This window comes from Gekko japonicus, unplaced genomic scaffold (genome assembly GCF_001447785.1).
Source record: "Gekko japonicus isolate JY-2015 unplaced genomic scaffold, Gekko_japonicus_V1.1 scaffold677, whole genome shotgun sequence".
NCBI lineage: Eukaryota > Metazoa > Chordata > Lepidosauria > Squamata > Gekkonidae > Gekko > Gekko japonicus.
The window spans coordinates 689267-704380 of NW_015159730.1; the positions used below are offsets into that span (position 1 = coordinate 689267).

Consider the following 15114-nt stretch of genomic DNA (forward strand, 5'->3'; position numbering starts at 1 on the left):
GTGAGTGTTGCGGTGGATTTCTGTAGAGAATTTCTGTTGACCCCCTTTTAAAAAATATATATATGTAGAAATCCTCAGTGTGTAGAGTAGGGCTTTGAATACCAAACGCGCTATCAAACCAACATGTTGGGTTTTGCTCTTCCATCTTTGTGCTGCGATTGTATACTTTCAACCCTTCTCCCCCGGTTACTCTCATCTTGTTTCATTCACGGTTATTATACGGGTTTGCATGTGTGTTTTGGAGCTGCGGTGGCTCAAGTGGTTAAGACGCTGAACTGCAGGCTGTGGAAGGTCAGTAGTTCAGCAGTTCGAGACCCAGGTTGCCGCCTGACGGAGTGAGCTCCCGTCTCTGGTTCCAGCTCCTGCCAACCTAGCAGTTTGAAAGCAAGAAATTGCAAGTAGATAAATAGGTACCACTTCAGTGGGAAGGTAACAGCGTTCCGTGCGCCTTGGCGTTTAGTCATGCCGGCCACATGACCATGGAAACGTCTTCGGACAGCGCTGGCTCTTCGGCTTTGAAACGGAGATGAGCACCGCAACCCTAGAGTCGGACTCGACTGGCTTTCGAGCAAGGGAAACCTTTACCTTTACCTTTTGGATTTTAGTGTTTGCTCATTCCTCTCGTAAGCCCCCATTCATATGGAGCTATGGCAAATAAATGCTCCAAATGAATAAGGATCCTGAATGTGGCGCATCAAAGCAGGTAGCTGGTTCTGCAATTTGGGAGTCCGTTCCTGAGATTCCTGTTTAGCAGTGACCACCAACCTAATAAACATTGGCTTGGATCCATCAGCGCATTTCTACAAATGGAAGGATTTCCACCTGCAGTGTGACTTTCTTGGTTCCCTTCTCCCATGGCAGGACAAAATGCCCCCCCCCCCCGAAATGCTGTTCATTGGGGCTCCATCAGAATAAGCAGTTCAGGGGGCATTTTGGCCTGTAGAACGAGCAGGAAAGTGAGAAACTCCTGCTGCACAGATGAACATGCTTCCATCCATGGAAACGCTGCGCTGTTAGTGCTTGGATGGGAGATGACCAAGGAGGTCTAGGGTCACAACACCGAGGCAGGCAATGGAAAACCACCTATGGTAGTCTGTTGCCTCGAAAACCGCGTGAGAGGTCGCCATAAGTTGGCTCTATCTTGATGGCACTTTCCACCATGGATGCAGTTTCAAGAAGGCTATGGTCTTTGGGGAGAGTCTTTCTTGTGCACTTGGTCAGCTCTGGAGGTTCTAGAATGCGCAGTTCTGGAATACTCACTTTACATTGTTACTTTACCTTGTCGCTTTTTACGTAGTACCATTTTGCTCTGCTGTGAATTTTTGAACTACACGAACGGTCCTTTGAAACAGCACCTTTCCCCGGCCCGTCACTGCTAGTTTTGTGTCTAGCTGTGTCGTGGGTCCTGGCTCTGCTGAGGCTGACTACTCCTCAGACGAGGAAGAGGCAGGGAGCAACCCAGCCTCCTCTGGAGTCAGCCCAGAAGAAGAACCCTCAACAGTACCTGAGGATGAAGAGTCCCCAGCAGCTGCACAGGAGGTGCAGCCAGAAGGAGAGGCTGATCCTGAGCCTGGCCCAGCAACCCCAGTTGCAGACACCCCGAGGCCAGACTCCTTGCCTAGATCTGAGGTCCCCAGACTTAGGGCACGCCAGAGGCTGACTATGCAGGAGCGAAGGAGGAGTGCCAGACCGCAGCTCCTGCAAAAGCAGAGGGAAGAGCTGTAAGCCTTTGCAGACTCAACCCCAGGGAAGGAAGGACCTGTTCAAAAGCACTCAGTGCCACCTGGTTCAATGTGGCAGCAACTTTGCTCACTCACACCTGTTCCTGTGTGTGTAGCAGCTGCTCCTTGTCCTTGAATCCTGCAATTGACTTCTCGGCTATCCAACCTTAGGCTCTGCGGCTTACCTTGATTCCGGACGGTGTTTCCAGTGTGTAGTCTCTGTGGCAACCAGCCAAGACAGCACAAGCTGCATATGTGACAAAGACCTACTATACCTGGAGTCACTCAGGGCCAGATTAGATGTTATCGCAGCCATCTTGAATTGGTAGGGGACTGATTCTGTCCTCTCCCTACAGCTTCTCTCCCTAGCTGCTTGTTTCTTCAGAGTGTTTTTTTTTTACCGTGTTGCCCTCCATGAACTTGGGAGGAGAGGCCTTGGAGCTGCCGCTGCTATGGAAGCCAATGGGGAGGGATGTGATTTTTCCATCTCTTCTGTGACTCTTTATAGGCCTTTCCCCCTCATAACATGGATTTACTGTGCACTTTATGGGGAAAGCTCACTATGAGGAAGCAAGGAGTGAAAATAAACAACCCTGGATTTGATTGGCAGAAGGCAAACCAGAACGGGTATTTTTGGGACTCGGAAGTTGCATGGAGGAGAAATTTGAAATTGTCCCTCGCTATAGCCCTAGGCCTCTTGCAAGAGGAATATGAACAGACAGAAGTGGCCCAAGGTCACGGCCTAGGACAGCCCATATAGATTTGCCAGCCTTTTTGGGGGGGTAAAGTTAAGCAACCACTAACTCATTTGTTTCTGTAATTAGCATAACCATCCGATATAGCAGTGCAAGACTTTTTAAAGGGGAAAACCAACCTTTTCCTTCATGGTAATTTTTTCCCCACCAGAAAAAGCCACCCATGAATGGCTTTTACCTCCCACTGCAGAAAACTTATCTACCCATCTATTCCCCTCCCCTTAGTAGAATTAAAAGCAATTTGGAGGTGGTGGGGAAATGGCCAGGGAGGAAAGGGTTAAACCACACACACACCCATCCCATTCACCTTGATAAAGGAAACCAGGCAGCCAAAGTTGCAAGGGAAAACAAAGGCGTTTAAAAGAAGCTTTGAAAGGAATTGCGCACTGTAGCTGAGTCCTCGATCTTCCCCTGTTAATTTGGACTCATGGTGTGTGGCTGGGGGAGGGGCCCGGTTGCTAGCAGAACTGGGTCTGTGCCCTGGGATGAGGGGAGAGAAAGAACATATTTGTTTAGTTATAATCCTGAGGGTTTTATTGCAGTACAAAAAAATAATAATCAGGCAACGGGGAGTGCCAGCATGCACGATACTGGTGGAAAGCGCATTTGCGTTTGCGTTTAATCCCCTCGGTGGAACTGCTCAAGAACAGTTCATTCTCCTGCAAATATTAGCCCTGCTCGCCTGTCAAGGTCAATGCCTGCTTGGGATTATCTGCTGAGTGCGTGCCAGCTGTAACATTCGCCCCAGGTCTAATCCATCGCGAGCATTCAGCATTTGGCAAAGATCTCTTTCTCCTGGTCTGCTGTGTACCTTACCTTGTTTTGTGTGGCCCAAGAGTTACAGCATAGTGGTTTGACTTCTTTTAATTAAAAAAAAGACCTTAATGTGTTATCAACTGCATGTAATAGTCAAGCAGCTGGCCTTTTTGTGACCGACAAAATCCACACAATGGGGCCACGTACAGGCAAGATAAGGGTCTCCTGCTACTCAGGGGCACTCTCAACGTATATGGAGAAACAGCGAATGGAACAAAAATGTGTAACTTAACAAAAGAAAAACCTCTGGGGGGAAAAACCCACCCGAAGAGGATGGAAGTATGCATCAGAAGGGGTAGAATGCTGAGGATACCTGTGCTGAATGGAAAAAGTGGGGTGAGGGGAGAAAAACAGCCTGCTTCGTCCTGGAGGGGGAGATTGGGGTTGTGGTTTTTTTTTTCAAATTTGGCTGCCTCCCCATCTTCTCAACATCCCCCCAATTATTCAAGTGGGTTGCCCATGTCAATCATGACAAAAACAAAGCCAGGACATCTACAAACAAATTAGGAATTTTGTATAGTTGGCTCAAGTGGTTAAGATGCTGAGCTGCAGACCGGAAGGTTGGTAGTTCAGCAGTTCGAGACCCGAGTGCCGCATGACGGAGTGAGCTCCCGTCTCTGGTCCCAGCTTCTGGCAGTTCGAAAGCAAGAAATTGCAAGTAGATAAATAGGTACTGTTTCGGTGGGAAGGTAACAGCATTCCGTGTGCCTTGGTGTTTAGTCATGCCGGCCACATGACCACGGAAATGTCTTTGGACAGCGCTGGCTCTTCGGCTTGGAAACGGAGATGAGCGCCGCATCCCTAGAGTCAGATTCGACTGGCTTTCGAGCAAGGGAAACCTTTACCTTTACTATAGTTGGGAGGGACTCCTCAGGTACGTGGGGAACTAGATCAATTAATTAACCCAAAGTAGGGTTGCCAGGTCCTGGGGATTCTGGGTCCTTGTTGGGATCTTCTGCCGGACACGCTTTGCGCGCACGATGCAATGATGTCACCCAGAAGTGGTATCATCACATTGCCGGCATTGGGGGGGAGTGATGCTCTAGTTTTTGTGCAAAACTCTATGGTTTGTCACTAATTTTACCACAGAGTTTTGCCCAAAAAGTAGAGTGTCACCATGTGATGTTGTGACGTGATGATGTCACTTCCAGATGACGTCATCACATCGCCTTTCCGGCCAGTTAGGGGATGGGATTTCCCTCTGCTGGCCAGCTGACTGGCGGCAGAGAAGCGCCCCACAAAAGCAGGGGTCTGGCAGCCCTAAACAAAAGGGGGGGGGAAATCCCCGGAGACTTTTCCTGAAGGACTGAGCATGCTCTGGGAGGCATAGAATGTTGAATGCAGTTGACATTTGAAGGGAGAAACCACATAGGAGGATTGACCCACTCCGGCATCTAAAGGCAAGGGATGCTATTTTTTGCTGTATTCTAGCCACCTTTCCCCTGACTCCTAATATTTATTTTATGATTATGGTTGTATTTTAACTGTGCGTTTTGTTTTTAAATTGGAAGATGCAAATATTTTGAAATTGCAAGATGCAGATATTTTGAAAAAATAAATAAATTTGCTGTGTTGGCTACCATGGGATGCATAATGGAAAATACTTGCTATGTACTGGAAAGAGAGACAGGTTTTCTCCAATGACAAAATCTAGTGTTAGGTTGATACGCCAGCATTTCCAAAACTCTGAAAAAGTGTCATCCTTTATATACAATTCATAAAAGGTCAAAGCCCCTTCAATAAACAAGGTCTGTAGCTGGGCATTCCATACCTGGAGGAATAAAGTACAAAGCCACTGGAAACAACCCACTGTTCCAAAAGGAACTCAGAGCAGCATACATAGGATTTCAGGGTGCTTTCCTTCATTTTAACCCAAAACCACCTTGTAAGTTATATTAGGATGAGAAATGAAGACTGGCCCGAGATTATCCAGAGAACTTCAGGGCTGAGCAGAAATTTGAACATACGGTGCTCAGGCAAAGGAGCCCCCAGGGCTTAACAGAGATATTGGGTTTTTATCTCACTACACATGCGAAGTCTTGCAGTTCTCCCAGAATTAAACTTTAAGAGAACATAAGAGAAGCCAAAGTTGGATCAGGCCAATGGCCCATCCAGTCCAACACTCTGTCACACAGTGGCCAAAAATACCAGGTGCCATCAGGATGTCCACCAGTGGGGCCAGAACACTAGAAGCTCTCCCACTGTTGCCCCCCCCCCACAACCACCAAGAGTACAGTGCATCACTTGCCCCAGCCCGAGAGTTCCTATCTATACCTTGTGGCTAATAGCCACTGATGGACCTCTGCTCTGCACTGATGGACTAACTTTGTTGGTCTTAAAGGTACCACTGGACTCAAACTTAGTTCTCGCATCTCTTTGTTAACTCTTCCATTATCTATATTCTAATTTGTTGCTATTCACAAGTTTTACTGACTGCTTTAATCCAATCTTAGCTATACTTATCACACAGTTACTTATGCATCTTGACTCTAATTTAACCTTTCCTGGCAACTAACCACCCTACCACCTTTCTACCTATATGTAATGATTGAGGAAGTCTTGTTTCAAGGTATCTGAAGGAGTGTGCATGCACATGAAGGCTTATACCCAGAATTAAACTTTGTTGGTCTTAAAGGTGCCACTGGACTCAAACTTTGTTCTGGATCTTTCCGGTTAAAATCTAGCATGCACCCTAAGAGAATCAGCTTCAGGAGCAAACAGTTCCATCCTGTCCTGTACCCAGAATAGTTTTTACAAGCTGGAAAAAAACACCTTGATGTGTAACCCCCACCCCATCCCACAGTGGCTTTTGTCGGTATGTCTGCACACAATATTCATTATTTAATAAACTTAATTGATAGCCCACCTTTCTTGCTAAGATTCAACGCAGATTAATTGGCATAAGAAGATGGAGTGTCTACTAACACCCCCTAGTGATGAGGTCACAGACCCCAGCCAAGATTTCTGGTTTGATTGGTTATGATGAATTTTATGATGGATTTTAATTGTACTTTTATGCATTTGTGTAAGCCTGCCTTGGTAGGGAGGGAAGGGTATAAATGGAATAAAATAAATAAATAAGAGGATCCCAAATTCTGCACAAGAGACCAGATTATTTGTTGGCATGGAATGGGTGGATAGAACACGCACAGGCTTGCTTCAAAGGTTAATGGATTCGGGGCACGATTCTGAACTGGTTTGCTTCTCCTCTCTGTCCTCCTCTTCCTCTTGCTTCCCCCGCCACGTCGGCAGGAATCCAACAGAGGAAAGAACATGATCTGGACAGCCAAAAGAAAGCCAAGGACTTTGGCCGGAGCATTCCACGGATCTCCCCGGATCAGGGATCAGATGTTTACCTTCTCAGGAAGATGGTGGAAGAAGTCTTTGATGTGCTTTATAGTAAGAAACCATCTTGATCTGTTTCCGTTTGCCTTCCCCTGAATTTGCTTTCCGCTGTGGTGTGTACTTGGTTGGCATTTGAGGGTGTTCTGAAGCTATCCGTTCCCATGCGTTACGTTGGGCTGGAGTGCACAGCAGACCAAGGTAGCTTTAGACGACATTATGGAGCCTCCATGGTTCCTGTCGTCAGTTGACCCCACTAACGGAGTAGCTGCAGTACCGGTTCTGGCCATCTGCAGTGGTGGCGCCCAAACACTGAATATCATTGAGGAATTTCAGACAGACGATATAATCTGGAACAGGAACGGTTCCCAAACGGTTTCTGGTCTGTCATTTCAGACAGAACCGTTTTAGAACCGGTTCCCTACTGGAATATATTTGTAATTTCAGACACAAACGCTTCTGTCCCATTTAGGAAATGGGGCTGAAGCGTTTTACCTGTCAACCGCTTCCAAGTAGTCTTCAGTTTCCTTTCCCGGTTCTGATGCGCTTTTTCCCGCTGTTTTTCGCCCGCATGGGCGATCTCCAGCTTTTTAAAAAACGTTTGCTTTATAGCGTTATAGCGCTATAACGCAACAGCATTATATCAACCCCGTTGAAATGCCTGGAGTATTTTTGTTATAGTGCTATAGCGCTCTAAAGCAAATGTTTTTTTTTAAAAAAAGCTGGAGATCGCCCGCACGGGCGAAAAACGGCAGGGAAAAAGCGGTGCAGTCTGAAATGGCAAACCACTTCAGATCCAGCTCTTTACCAGAAGGGGAAAGCAATGTGTGAAATGGCAGCCCTATACCGGTTTACTCCACGGCGGATCAAAAACGGCTTCAAAACGGGTTAAAAAGGGTAAAGTGAAATTCCTCACTATGTTTTCAGTTTATGTTTTATCTAAGATGCTCCCATCCTCACAACAAACCCATGAGGCCGAGGGAGAAAATGATCGATCCACGGTCAGCCACAAACTCTTTCAGCTGAGAAGGGATTGGGAACCCTGGTTTCCCCTGTCTGCACTCTAATGTGCCAGACTGGCAGAACAGGAACAACTCCTTCTAGCTGAATTGCCAGTGTAGAATAAAGCTCCTGACTCTTAAATTGTGTCTGATGGTTACTCCTTTCTATTATAATTAATACTTTATAGAAGTTCTCCAGTATTCAAAATGCTTCCTGTGCTTTACTGGAACAAGAAATAATTCAGTGACATCTCAAAGGCTATTTGTTAGGTATTTATTATAAGTCTGTTTACCGTGGCAAGAGCTTTTATGCTATCCATCTCTCAGCGCCTGGCAAACAGAGGTTCCAATCCTCAAAGATTCACGCACCATTTAACCAGTTAACTTTCAAAGCAGTAGAAGAGTCCTTGTCACTTTGCCAAAACAGAAAGTTAATGTGGTGGTGGTAGAAAGTGCTGTCAAGACACAGCTGACGTCTGGCAACCCTGTAAGGTTTTCAAGGCAAGAGGTGGACATTGCCTGCCTCTGCATACCAACCCTGGTCTTCATTGGTGGTCTCCCATCCAAGTACTAACCTGGGACGACTCTGCTTAGCTTCCAAGATCTAACAAGATTGGGCTAACCTGGGCCATCAAGGGCAGGGTTATTAAGAACATAAGAACATGAGAGAAGCCAATGTTGGATCAGGCCAATGGCCCATCCAGTCCAACACTCTGTCACACAGTGGCCAGAAATACCAGGTGCCATCAGGAGGTCCAGCAGTGGGGCAAGGACACTAGAAGCCCTCCCACTGTTGACCCCCCCCCAGGCACCAAGAATACCGAGCATGACTTGCCCCAGACTGAGAGTTCCTATCTATACCTTCTGGCTAATAGCCACTGATGGACTTTTGCTCCATATGCTTATCTAACTCCCCCTTGAAGCCGTCCATGCTTGTAGCTGCCACCACCTCCTGTGGCAGTGAATTCCATGCATTAATCACTCTTTGGGTGAAGAAGTACTTCCTTTTATCTGTTCTAGCCCGACTGCTCAGCAATTTCATGGAGTGCCCCACAAGTTCGTGTATTGTGAGAAAGGGGGGAAAGTACCTCTTTCTCTACCTGCTCTATCCCATGCATAATCTTATAAACCTCGATCATGTCAACCCCTCAGCCGTCGTTTCTCCAAGCTAAAGAGCCCTAAGCGCTTTAACCTTTCCTCCTAGGGAAAGTGTTCCAACCCTTTGATCATTCGAGTTGCCCTTGTCTGCACTTTTTCCGCTATAATATAATATTCATTAAAACATTTATGACCTGCCTTTCCTTTTGGTTCAAGGCGTATTTCAGATGGGTGGGTGGGTGGGGGGTCAGTGGCTGAGCTGTGGCTTGTGCTCACATTCTGATGCGTCACGTCTGTTCCCAGGCGAGGCCTTAGGGAAGAGCAGTGTGGTGCCCCTACCGTATGAAAAGTTCTTAAAAGAGCCCGGGTCACTACTGGTGGTTGGATTGCCTGAGGGACTCACCTTCCGGAAGCCTACTGAATACGATGCGAAATCTCTGATGGCCATTTTGGAACACAGCCACAGTATGCGGTTCAGGCTGAAAAGGTAAGAGGGGAGTTGGGTAGGGGTGTATAGCTCCTGCTTAGCACGAGGAAGGTCTCTGGTTCGGTTCCCAGCATCTCTGCGGAACGTAGTCTACTCTGAACAGTGCTGAGCTAGATGGATAGGGTCCAAGTCAGTATGAGGCCATTTGATATGCTTGTGTCTACGTTAACTTTTTATTCAGCGTCACCGAATGTGCCCGACCAATGATTTGAGCATCCAAGTTGGCTTTGGACTTCAGATGTAAAGTCTCAAGGTGCTGACTTCAAATGAGTCCGCTCAGTGGATAGGGGTGCTGGGGTTTTTTATGAACACAACTTTCATGCCTTTAACGACTGCATGGCTCGCAGAAATCGAGAAAGTTTGTTTGGCGCCACCTCGTCTCCACCCTGGGAAATGCTTCCGTTTGTTGATTTCTACCTGTTATGTCACTGTTAATGCAGAGAATCTCTACCCTCCTGTCTCAGTGATTTTGAGGGTCAGACTAGAAGTGAGAAGATAAAAGACTGGTCAGCAAATCTTCTTCTGTGTAACCATAAATAGCAATTTTGGGCACTCTGATTTGGGTGGAAGTTGTGGCATGGAGTGTTGAGGTTGAAACACACATTTCTCTGCATGCCATTTTTACGACCTCACGTGCTTGTGTATTTTTGCCCCTCAGAGATAACTGGTGTGCTTGGAGATGATTGAGATCACAAAAATAGTGCAGGGTGTAGAAGTGAACGCCCCTACCCATATATGCCACAGCCCCAGTCTGAATGCCCCACACAACTGCTACATAGTTTTGTTTTTAAGTGGCAGAGGAAGAGAAGAGAGATTGGATTTATACCTTGCAATTCACTTGGAGTTTCAGAGCAGCTTACAATCTCCTTCCCTTCCCCTCCCTACAACAGACACCTTTTGAGGTCGGTGGGGCTGAGAGAGCGCCACGAGAACTGCTCTTGAGAGAACAGCTCTGAGAGAACATTGACTGACCCAAGGCCACCCAGCTGGCTGCATGTAGAGGAGTGGGGAATCAAACCCAGTTCTCCCAGATTAGAGTCCGCTGTTCTTAATCATTACACCAAACTGGCTGCCAGAGCCATTTATAAAGCTCTCATTTGCAGGGGTCATTTCATAGAAAAAGAGATGCAGGAGCTAATTAGCATAACGTATTTGCATATGCCACACCCCCTGACATCACTGGAAGTGTGTCAGAAGGCAACACCCACCACTCAGGCTCCACTGGACTGTTTTGGATTGGTAGCTATTGGGGGGGGGAACGTGCAGATCTGTCCTCGCAGAGGAGGGAGAGCTTGTACCTGAATAAAACTTGGTCTTAAAGGTACCACTGGACTGTTTTGGGCCAGGAGGCCAGGGCGGGGGGCTCTGCAGCTTACCTGGCTGCTTCTTGCTCTGACTGAGGGCTGCTGGGAGCAGGGGGTGGGGCTTGTTGCATGTGCCCGCCCCCTGGGCTCTTTACTGCCGGAGCTCCGCTCCTGTGCGCTCCTGCAGGAAATGACCCCTGCTCATTTGGCATTTGGGTGATTTGTTATCAGTACTCCCAATCCTTTTAAGGCCCTTGGCAGCCAGCGTTGATAGAGGTGCTGAAGTGAGTGGCTTTAGCCTTCCATCCCCCATGCCAGAAACAGGGCATGCCCATGGCGGCCGTAAACCAAGATCGTGGGTGTCCCTTCCGGTTATATGACCCTAGCGCCAATACTGAGCCATCCCTCCAACATCAAGATGGACTGAAAGTTTTCTGCCATTTCCTCCTCCTCTCAGGCTCCCCGAGGACTCTCTGCGGGAGACTAACCCTGGCTCGGAAATGAACTCCTCCACCCTGATGTCAAAGGGCAGTCGAGATCCTGGCCTCAACAACATCCACGCCAAACCAGCCAATCAAGATGCCCTTTCTGGGATCACCGCCAACAGCTTCCTGTACGGCATGTCACTACCTGCACAGATCGCCATGGAGATAAAGCAGGAGGGCCCTACCGGTCGGCATGGAGCGAACGCCACCAATGAGATACCGAGGCCCCGGCCGACAGGAGAACCGAAGGTGCCTTCGCCACAGGAGTTCGGTGACTGCTGTGGTAATGGCCTTAATGTTTGCTGTCCAAGGAATGGCTTTGAAAAGACCCCTGAGGCTCCTTGGATTAGAGCTTAATGAAGGGCAGAAACAGGAAGTGTGCCGCTATGGCTTTGATAGAGTCATAGCTCTGCCACCCTTAGCCAAAGCCGATAAGAACGTTGGAAGAGAACTGCCCGACCAGATCAAAGGCCCATGTTTTACCTCGCCCCATTTCCAGTGGCCCGCCAAATTCCCCTGACAGAGCTTAAAAACACGGAGCTCAAAGCATGTCTCTCTTTGTTGCCGACCGGCAACAGGGATACCGTCCCTGAACACACAGGGTGCGTTCAGACGGGGTTTTTACAACGGTTAGGGTGCGGGTTCCAACCGGTGTACTTACGGGCGTTCAGACAGCGAACATCTGCCTCCCGTCCCTAACCGTTGTAAATCCTTTTAAACCGTTGCACTCTGCCACTAGGTCCGAAGTGGTGGTAAACAGAGTGCAATGGTGGCTTCCGAAGAATCCTTCTGTCTGATCGCTCTCCTCCGTTGCACAGCCACTTCCGTCGGAAGCCTGAGGCTTCCGGCTTTCCCCGGCCATTTTTAAAAAAACTAAGCAATATGCGCTTGGGCGAAGCTTCGCCCCGAGCGTTTGTTAAGAAAAAAAAAAAGCTCTTAGTTTAACTTCCCGGAGGAGTCTGGGACTACAGGGAGGCCAGGTTGGGCTTTAAACTTTAAAGGTAAGTGCTTACCTTTAAAGTTTAAATGTAAGGGGGGGGGTTTGAGCATGCGCAAAAATCGCCATTCTCTGAATGGCTGCCTGTGCGCATGCTCAAACTGCTTAAAAAAACAAAAAACGCCGACGCCCGCAGCGTGTGAGCGGGCGTCCAGCGGAGGGATTCACAAAATGGAGGGTGAGTCTGATCGCGTTTCTGCCGGCATAAACTGCACCGGTTCCAACCGGTGCAGTTTATGCCAGCAGAAACGCCCCGTCTGAACGCACCCACAGTGTCATTTTCCTGTCACTGCTGATAGCACCATGTTGGCAATCACTGACCGAGATAGTTCATGGATGAGGCAACATTTGAACGAGAGACCTCCCCGATGACAGCCTAATTTTCTTGGCCACCACATTACAACAGCACTGTATGTGGGTCAGACTTGGGAGCTGGTTCCGGGACCGGGGAGCTAAGAACAAAGGTGGAGTCAAACAAGGCAAGGGTCAAGTCTAAGCAATGGATGGGCCGGTATGAGTTAGACAGGATCCTCAGCTCATCCCCTTAGAAGAGTCGTGCGGATGGAGGGCCGGGGCCTGAGCTCAGGGCTTTGCACCGCTAGCTGGTTGGAGGACGGGTCAGCTGGCTGACGATCTCGGTGCAGCTTTGCCGGAGACATAAAATTTCCAGAGATTTTGAAGCTGTGAGAGCATAAGAACATAAGAACATAAGAGATGCCAATGTTGGATCAGGCCAAAGGCCCATCCAGTCCAACACTCTGTATCACACAGTGGCCAGAAATACCAGTGCCATCAGGAGGTCCACCAGTGGGGCCAGGACATTAGAAGCCCTCCCACTGTTGACCCCCCCAAGCACCAAGATGACAAAGCATCACTTGCCCCAGAGTCCCTATCCATACCTTGTGGCTAATAGCCACTGATGGACCTCTGCTCCATATGCTTATCTAATTCCCTTTTGAAGCCGTCCATGCTTGTAGCTGCCACCAGTTCCTGTGGCAGTGAATTCCAAGTATTAATCACTCTTTGGGTGAAGAAGTACTTCCTTTTATGCTCCCTCTAAGCTGTGGAGTCTTGTGAGCAAAAATTACACTTTGTGAGCTGCCGGCATTAAAGTTGGGAGCGAGCGATTTGGCTGCTGCATCAATTAGTTTGCTCTGGAGCCCTCCTTCCTGAGCGAAGGCAAAAATGTGTGAGCCGGAGGCTAAAAAACTGTGAGCCGGCTCACACTAACGCAGCCTAGAGGGAACACTGGCCGTGAGGGGAAAAAAGAGTCTCTTTGTGTGTGTCCCCCCCCCCCGAATATAAAGGAAATTTGGGGGGAAATCAGATCAAAATTTCAGTGCAACATTTCATTTCCTATTTTTACCTGCTTTGCTACTTAAATGACATAAAATGCATCGATTATAATTTAGTAAGTGAAAAGTATATATGCTTTAATTTTTGCAAAAGTGCAATCATTCCCAAATTCCAAAATGAGAGAGAGAGCTGCAAACTACTGTGGTCTGTGTTATTACATTTTACTTAGTAGCTGGTGGTATAATCCAAACGGCATACTTCACACCTAGATCTCAGTTGCGTAGCGGACACAGAGTCCAGCTGCTGGGCATCCTGATTTGAAACCCTGCCGCTTGGAGCCTTTCAGACCCGGTTCCAGGGTATATCTGTAAGGTTCATAATGCTGAGGCTAAGCCGGTCTGGGACTAGCCAGTGCCCGGCTGGGAAACCTCCTGGGAACGCCAGGTACACTGCCTTGGATGAGGGAAGCAAACTATGGCATATACCGCACATCGATCTAATAATTAATACAGTTAAGTCCAGGGCAAGCTCTGAGGCCGGGGCTTTATGGGTCACGGTGGAAAGAGATTGGCCTTTAGGGTCAAGTGACTGAATGCTGTGTCGGGGGGCATGGCTGGCCCTTGAGGAAGATGGCCCGTTGTTCAAAGATGGTGGCTGAAAAATACCTCTAGTGGTGCAGGAGATATGGTGCTGGACATTGGTCTCTGAAGGCCTTATTTTAAGAGCCCCTCCTAATAACTTATACTGCTGGGCAGATCACAATAGATCCTAATCCATTTGGAATTAGGTGATACATATGTGAAGGCACTATCATCATCATCAACAACAACAACAATAACAACATTTATAAACCACTCTCCACTCTCCACTGAAGGGCTCAGGGCAGTGTATATCATAGTAAGCGCAGTAACAATTAAAACAGTGGATAAAATTAGGGCGATTTCTCACTAGAGCTGCCTCGCAGCACAGCGCCGTTTGCCCCAACACATGATCCTCAAAACCAGGATCACGAAACTGCGGAGGAAATCAGGCGAAGCACCGAGTCAAAATGTAGCCCCGGAGCTTCGGGTGTGAAATTGACATGTTTGTGTCGGGGCAAACGGCGCTGTGCTGCGAGGCAGCTCTAGTGAGAAATCGCCCTTAGTAACAATTAAGCAATTAAAACAATATATAATATAACATACAGTACACAGTCAATGGCACACAAGTCACTTTGCTCCCCCATGGGGTGAAACACCCATAGGGAGGTTGATAAAGCAGATAGAGACCGTGGTCAGGAACCGCTGCTGTACTCAACCATAGGCCTGGTGGAATGTCTCTGTTTTGCACGCCCTGCGGAACTGAGCAAGGTCCTGCAGGGCATGGATGTTACTAGGTAGAGAGTTCCACCAGGCTGGGGCCAGGGCTGAAAAGGCCCTGGTCGAGGACAGCTGGACTTCTTTTGGGCTAGGGATCACTAGTAAGTTATGGCCACCCAATCGTGAAGCTCTTCGGGGGGCATACCGGGTGAGGAGGTCCCGCAGGTTCATTGGCCCCAGGCCATTAAGGGCTTTGAAGGTCAAAACCAGAACCTTGAAGTGGATCCGGTACTCAACTTGGAGCCAGTGCAGGTGGCGAAGCATAGGTCGAATATGTGCAGACATTGGGGTGCCTGTGAGCGCCCTCGCTGCTGCATTCTGAACAAGCTGTAATTTCCGAATCAGCCTCAAGGGTAGCCCTACATAGAGCATGAATTCCCAGCAGCCTGCGTGATCTTTCTTGCTCAGTTAATCTCTGCAACAGCCGCACTGAATATACGTGCACCTCTTTCCC

The 15114-nt window shown here is 48.2% G+C and overlaps 1 protein-coding gene across 1 annotated transcript in view; it reads left to right on the forward strand.

Annotated features, from left to right (window-relative positions):
* The window catches only part of GTF2IRD1 (GTF2I repeat domain containing 1), a 189378-nt gene that overhangs the window by 99629 nt on the left and 74635 nt on the right, over nucleotides 1–15114 (forward strand). The window contains exons 4-6 of the mRNA XM_015427957.1: nucleotides 6545–6691; nucleotides 9037–9220; nucleotides 10982–11292. Coding sequence (XP_015283443.1) covers nucleotides 6545–6691; nucleotides 9037–9220; nucleotides 10982–11292 — 642 coding nt within the window. The remainder of the gene's footprint in view (nucleotides 1–6544; nucleotides 6692–9036; nucleotides 9221–10981; nucleotides 11293–15114) is intronic.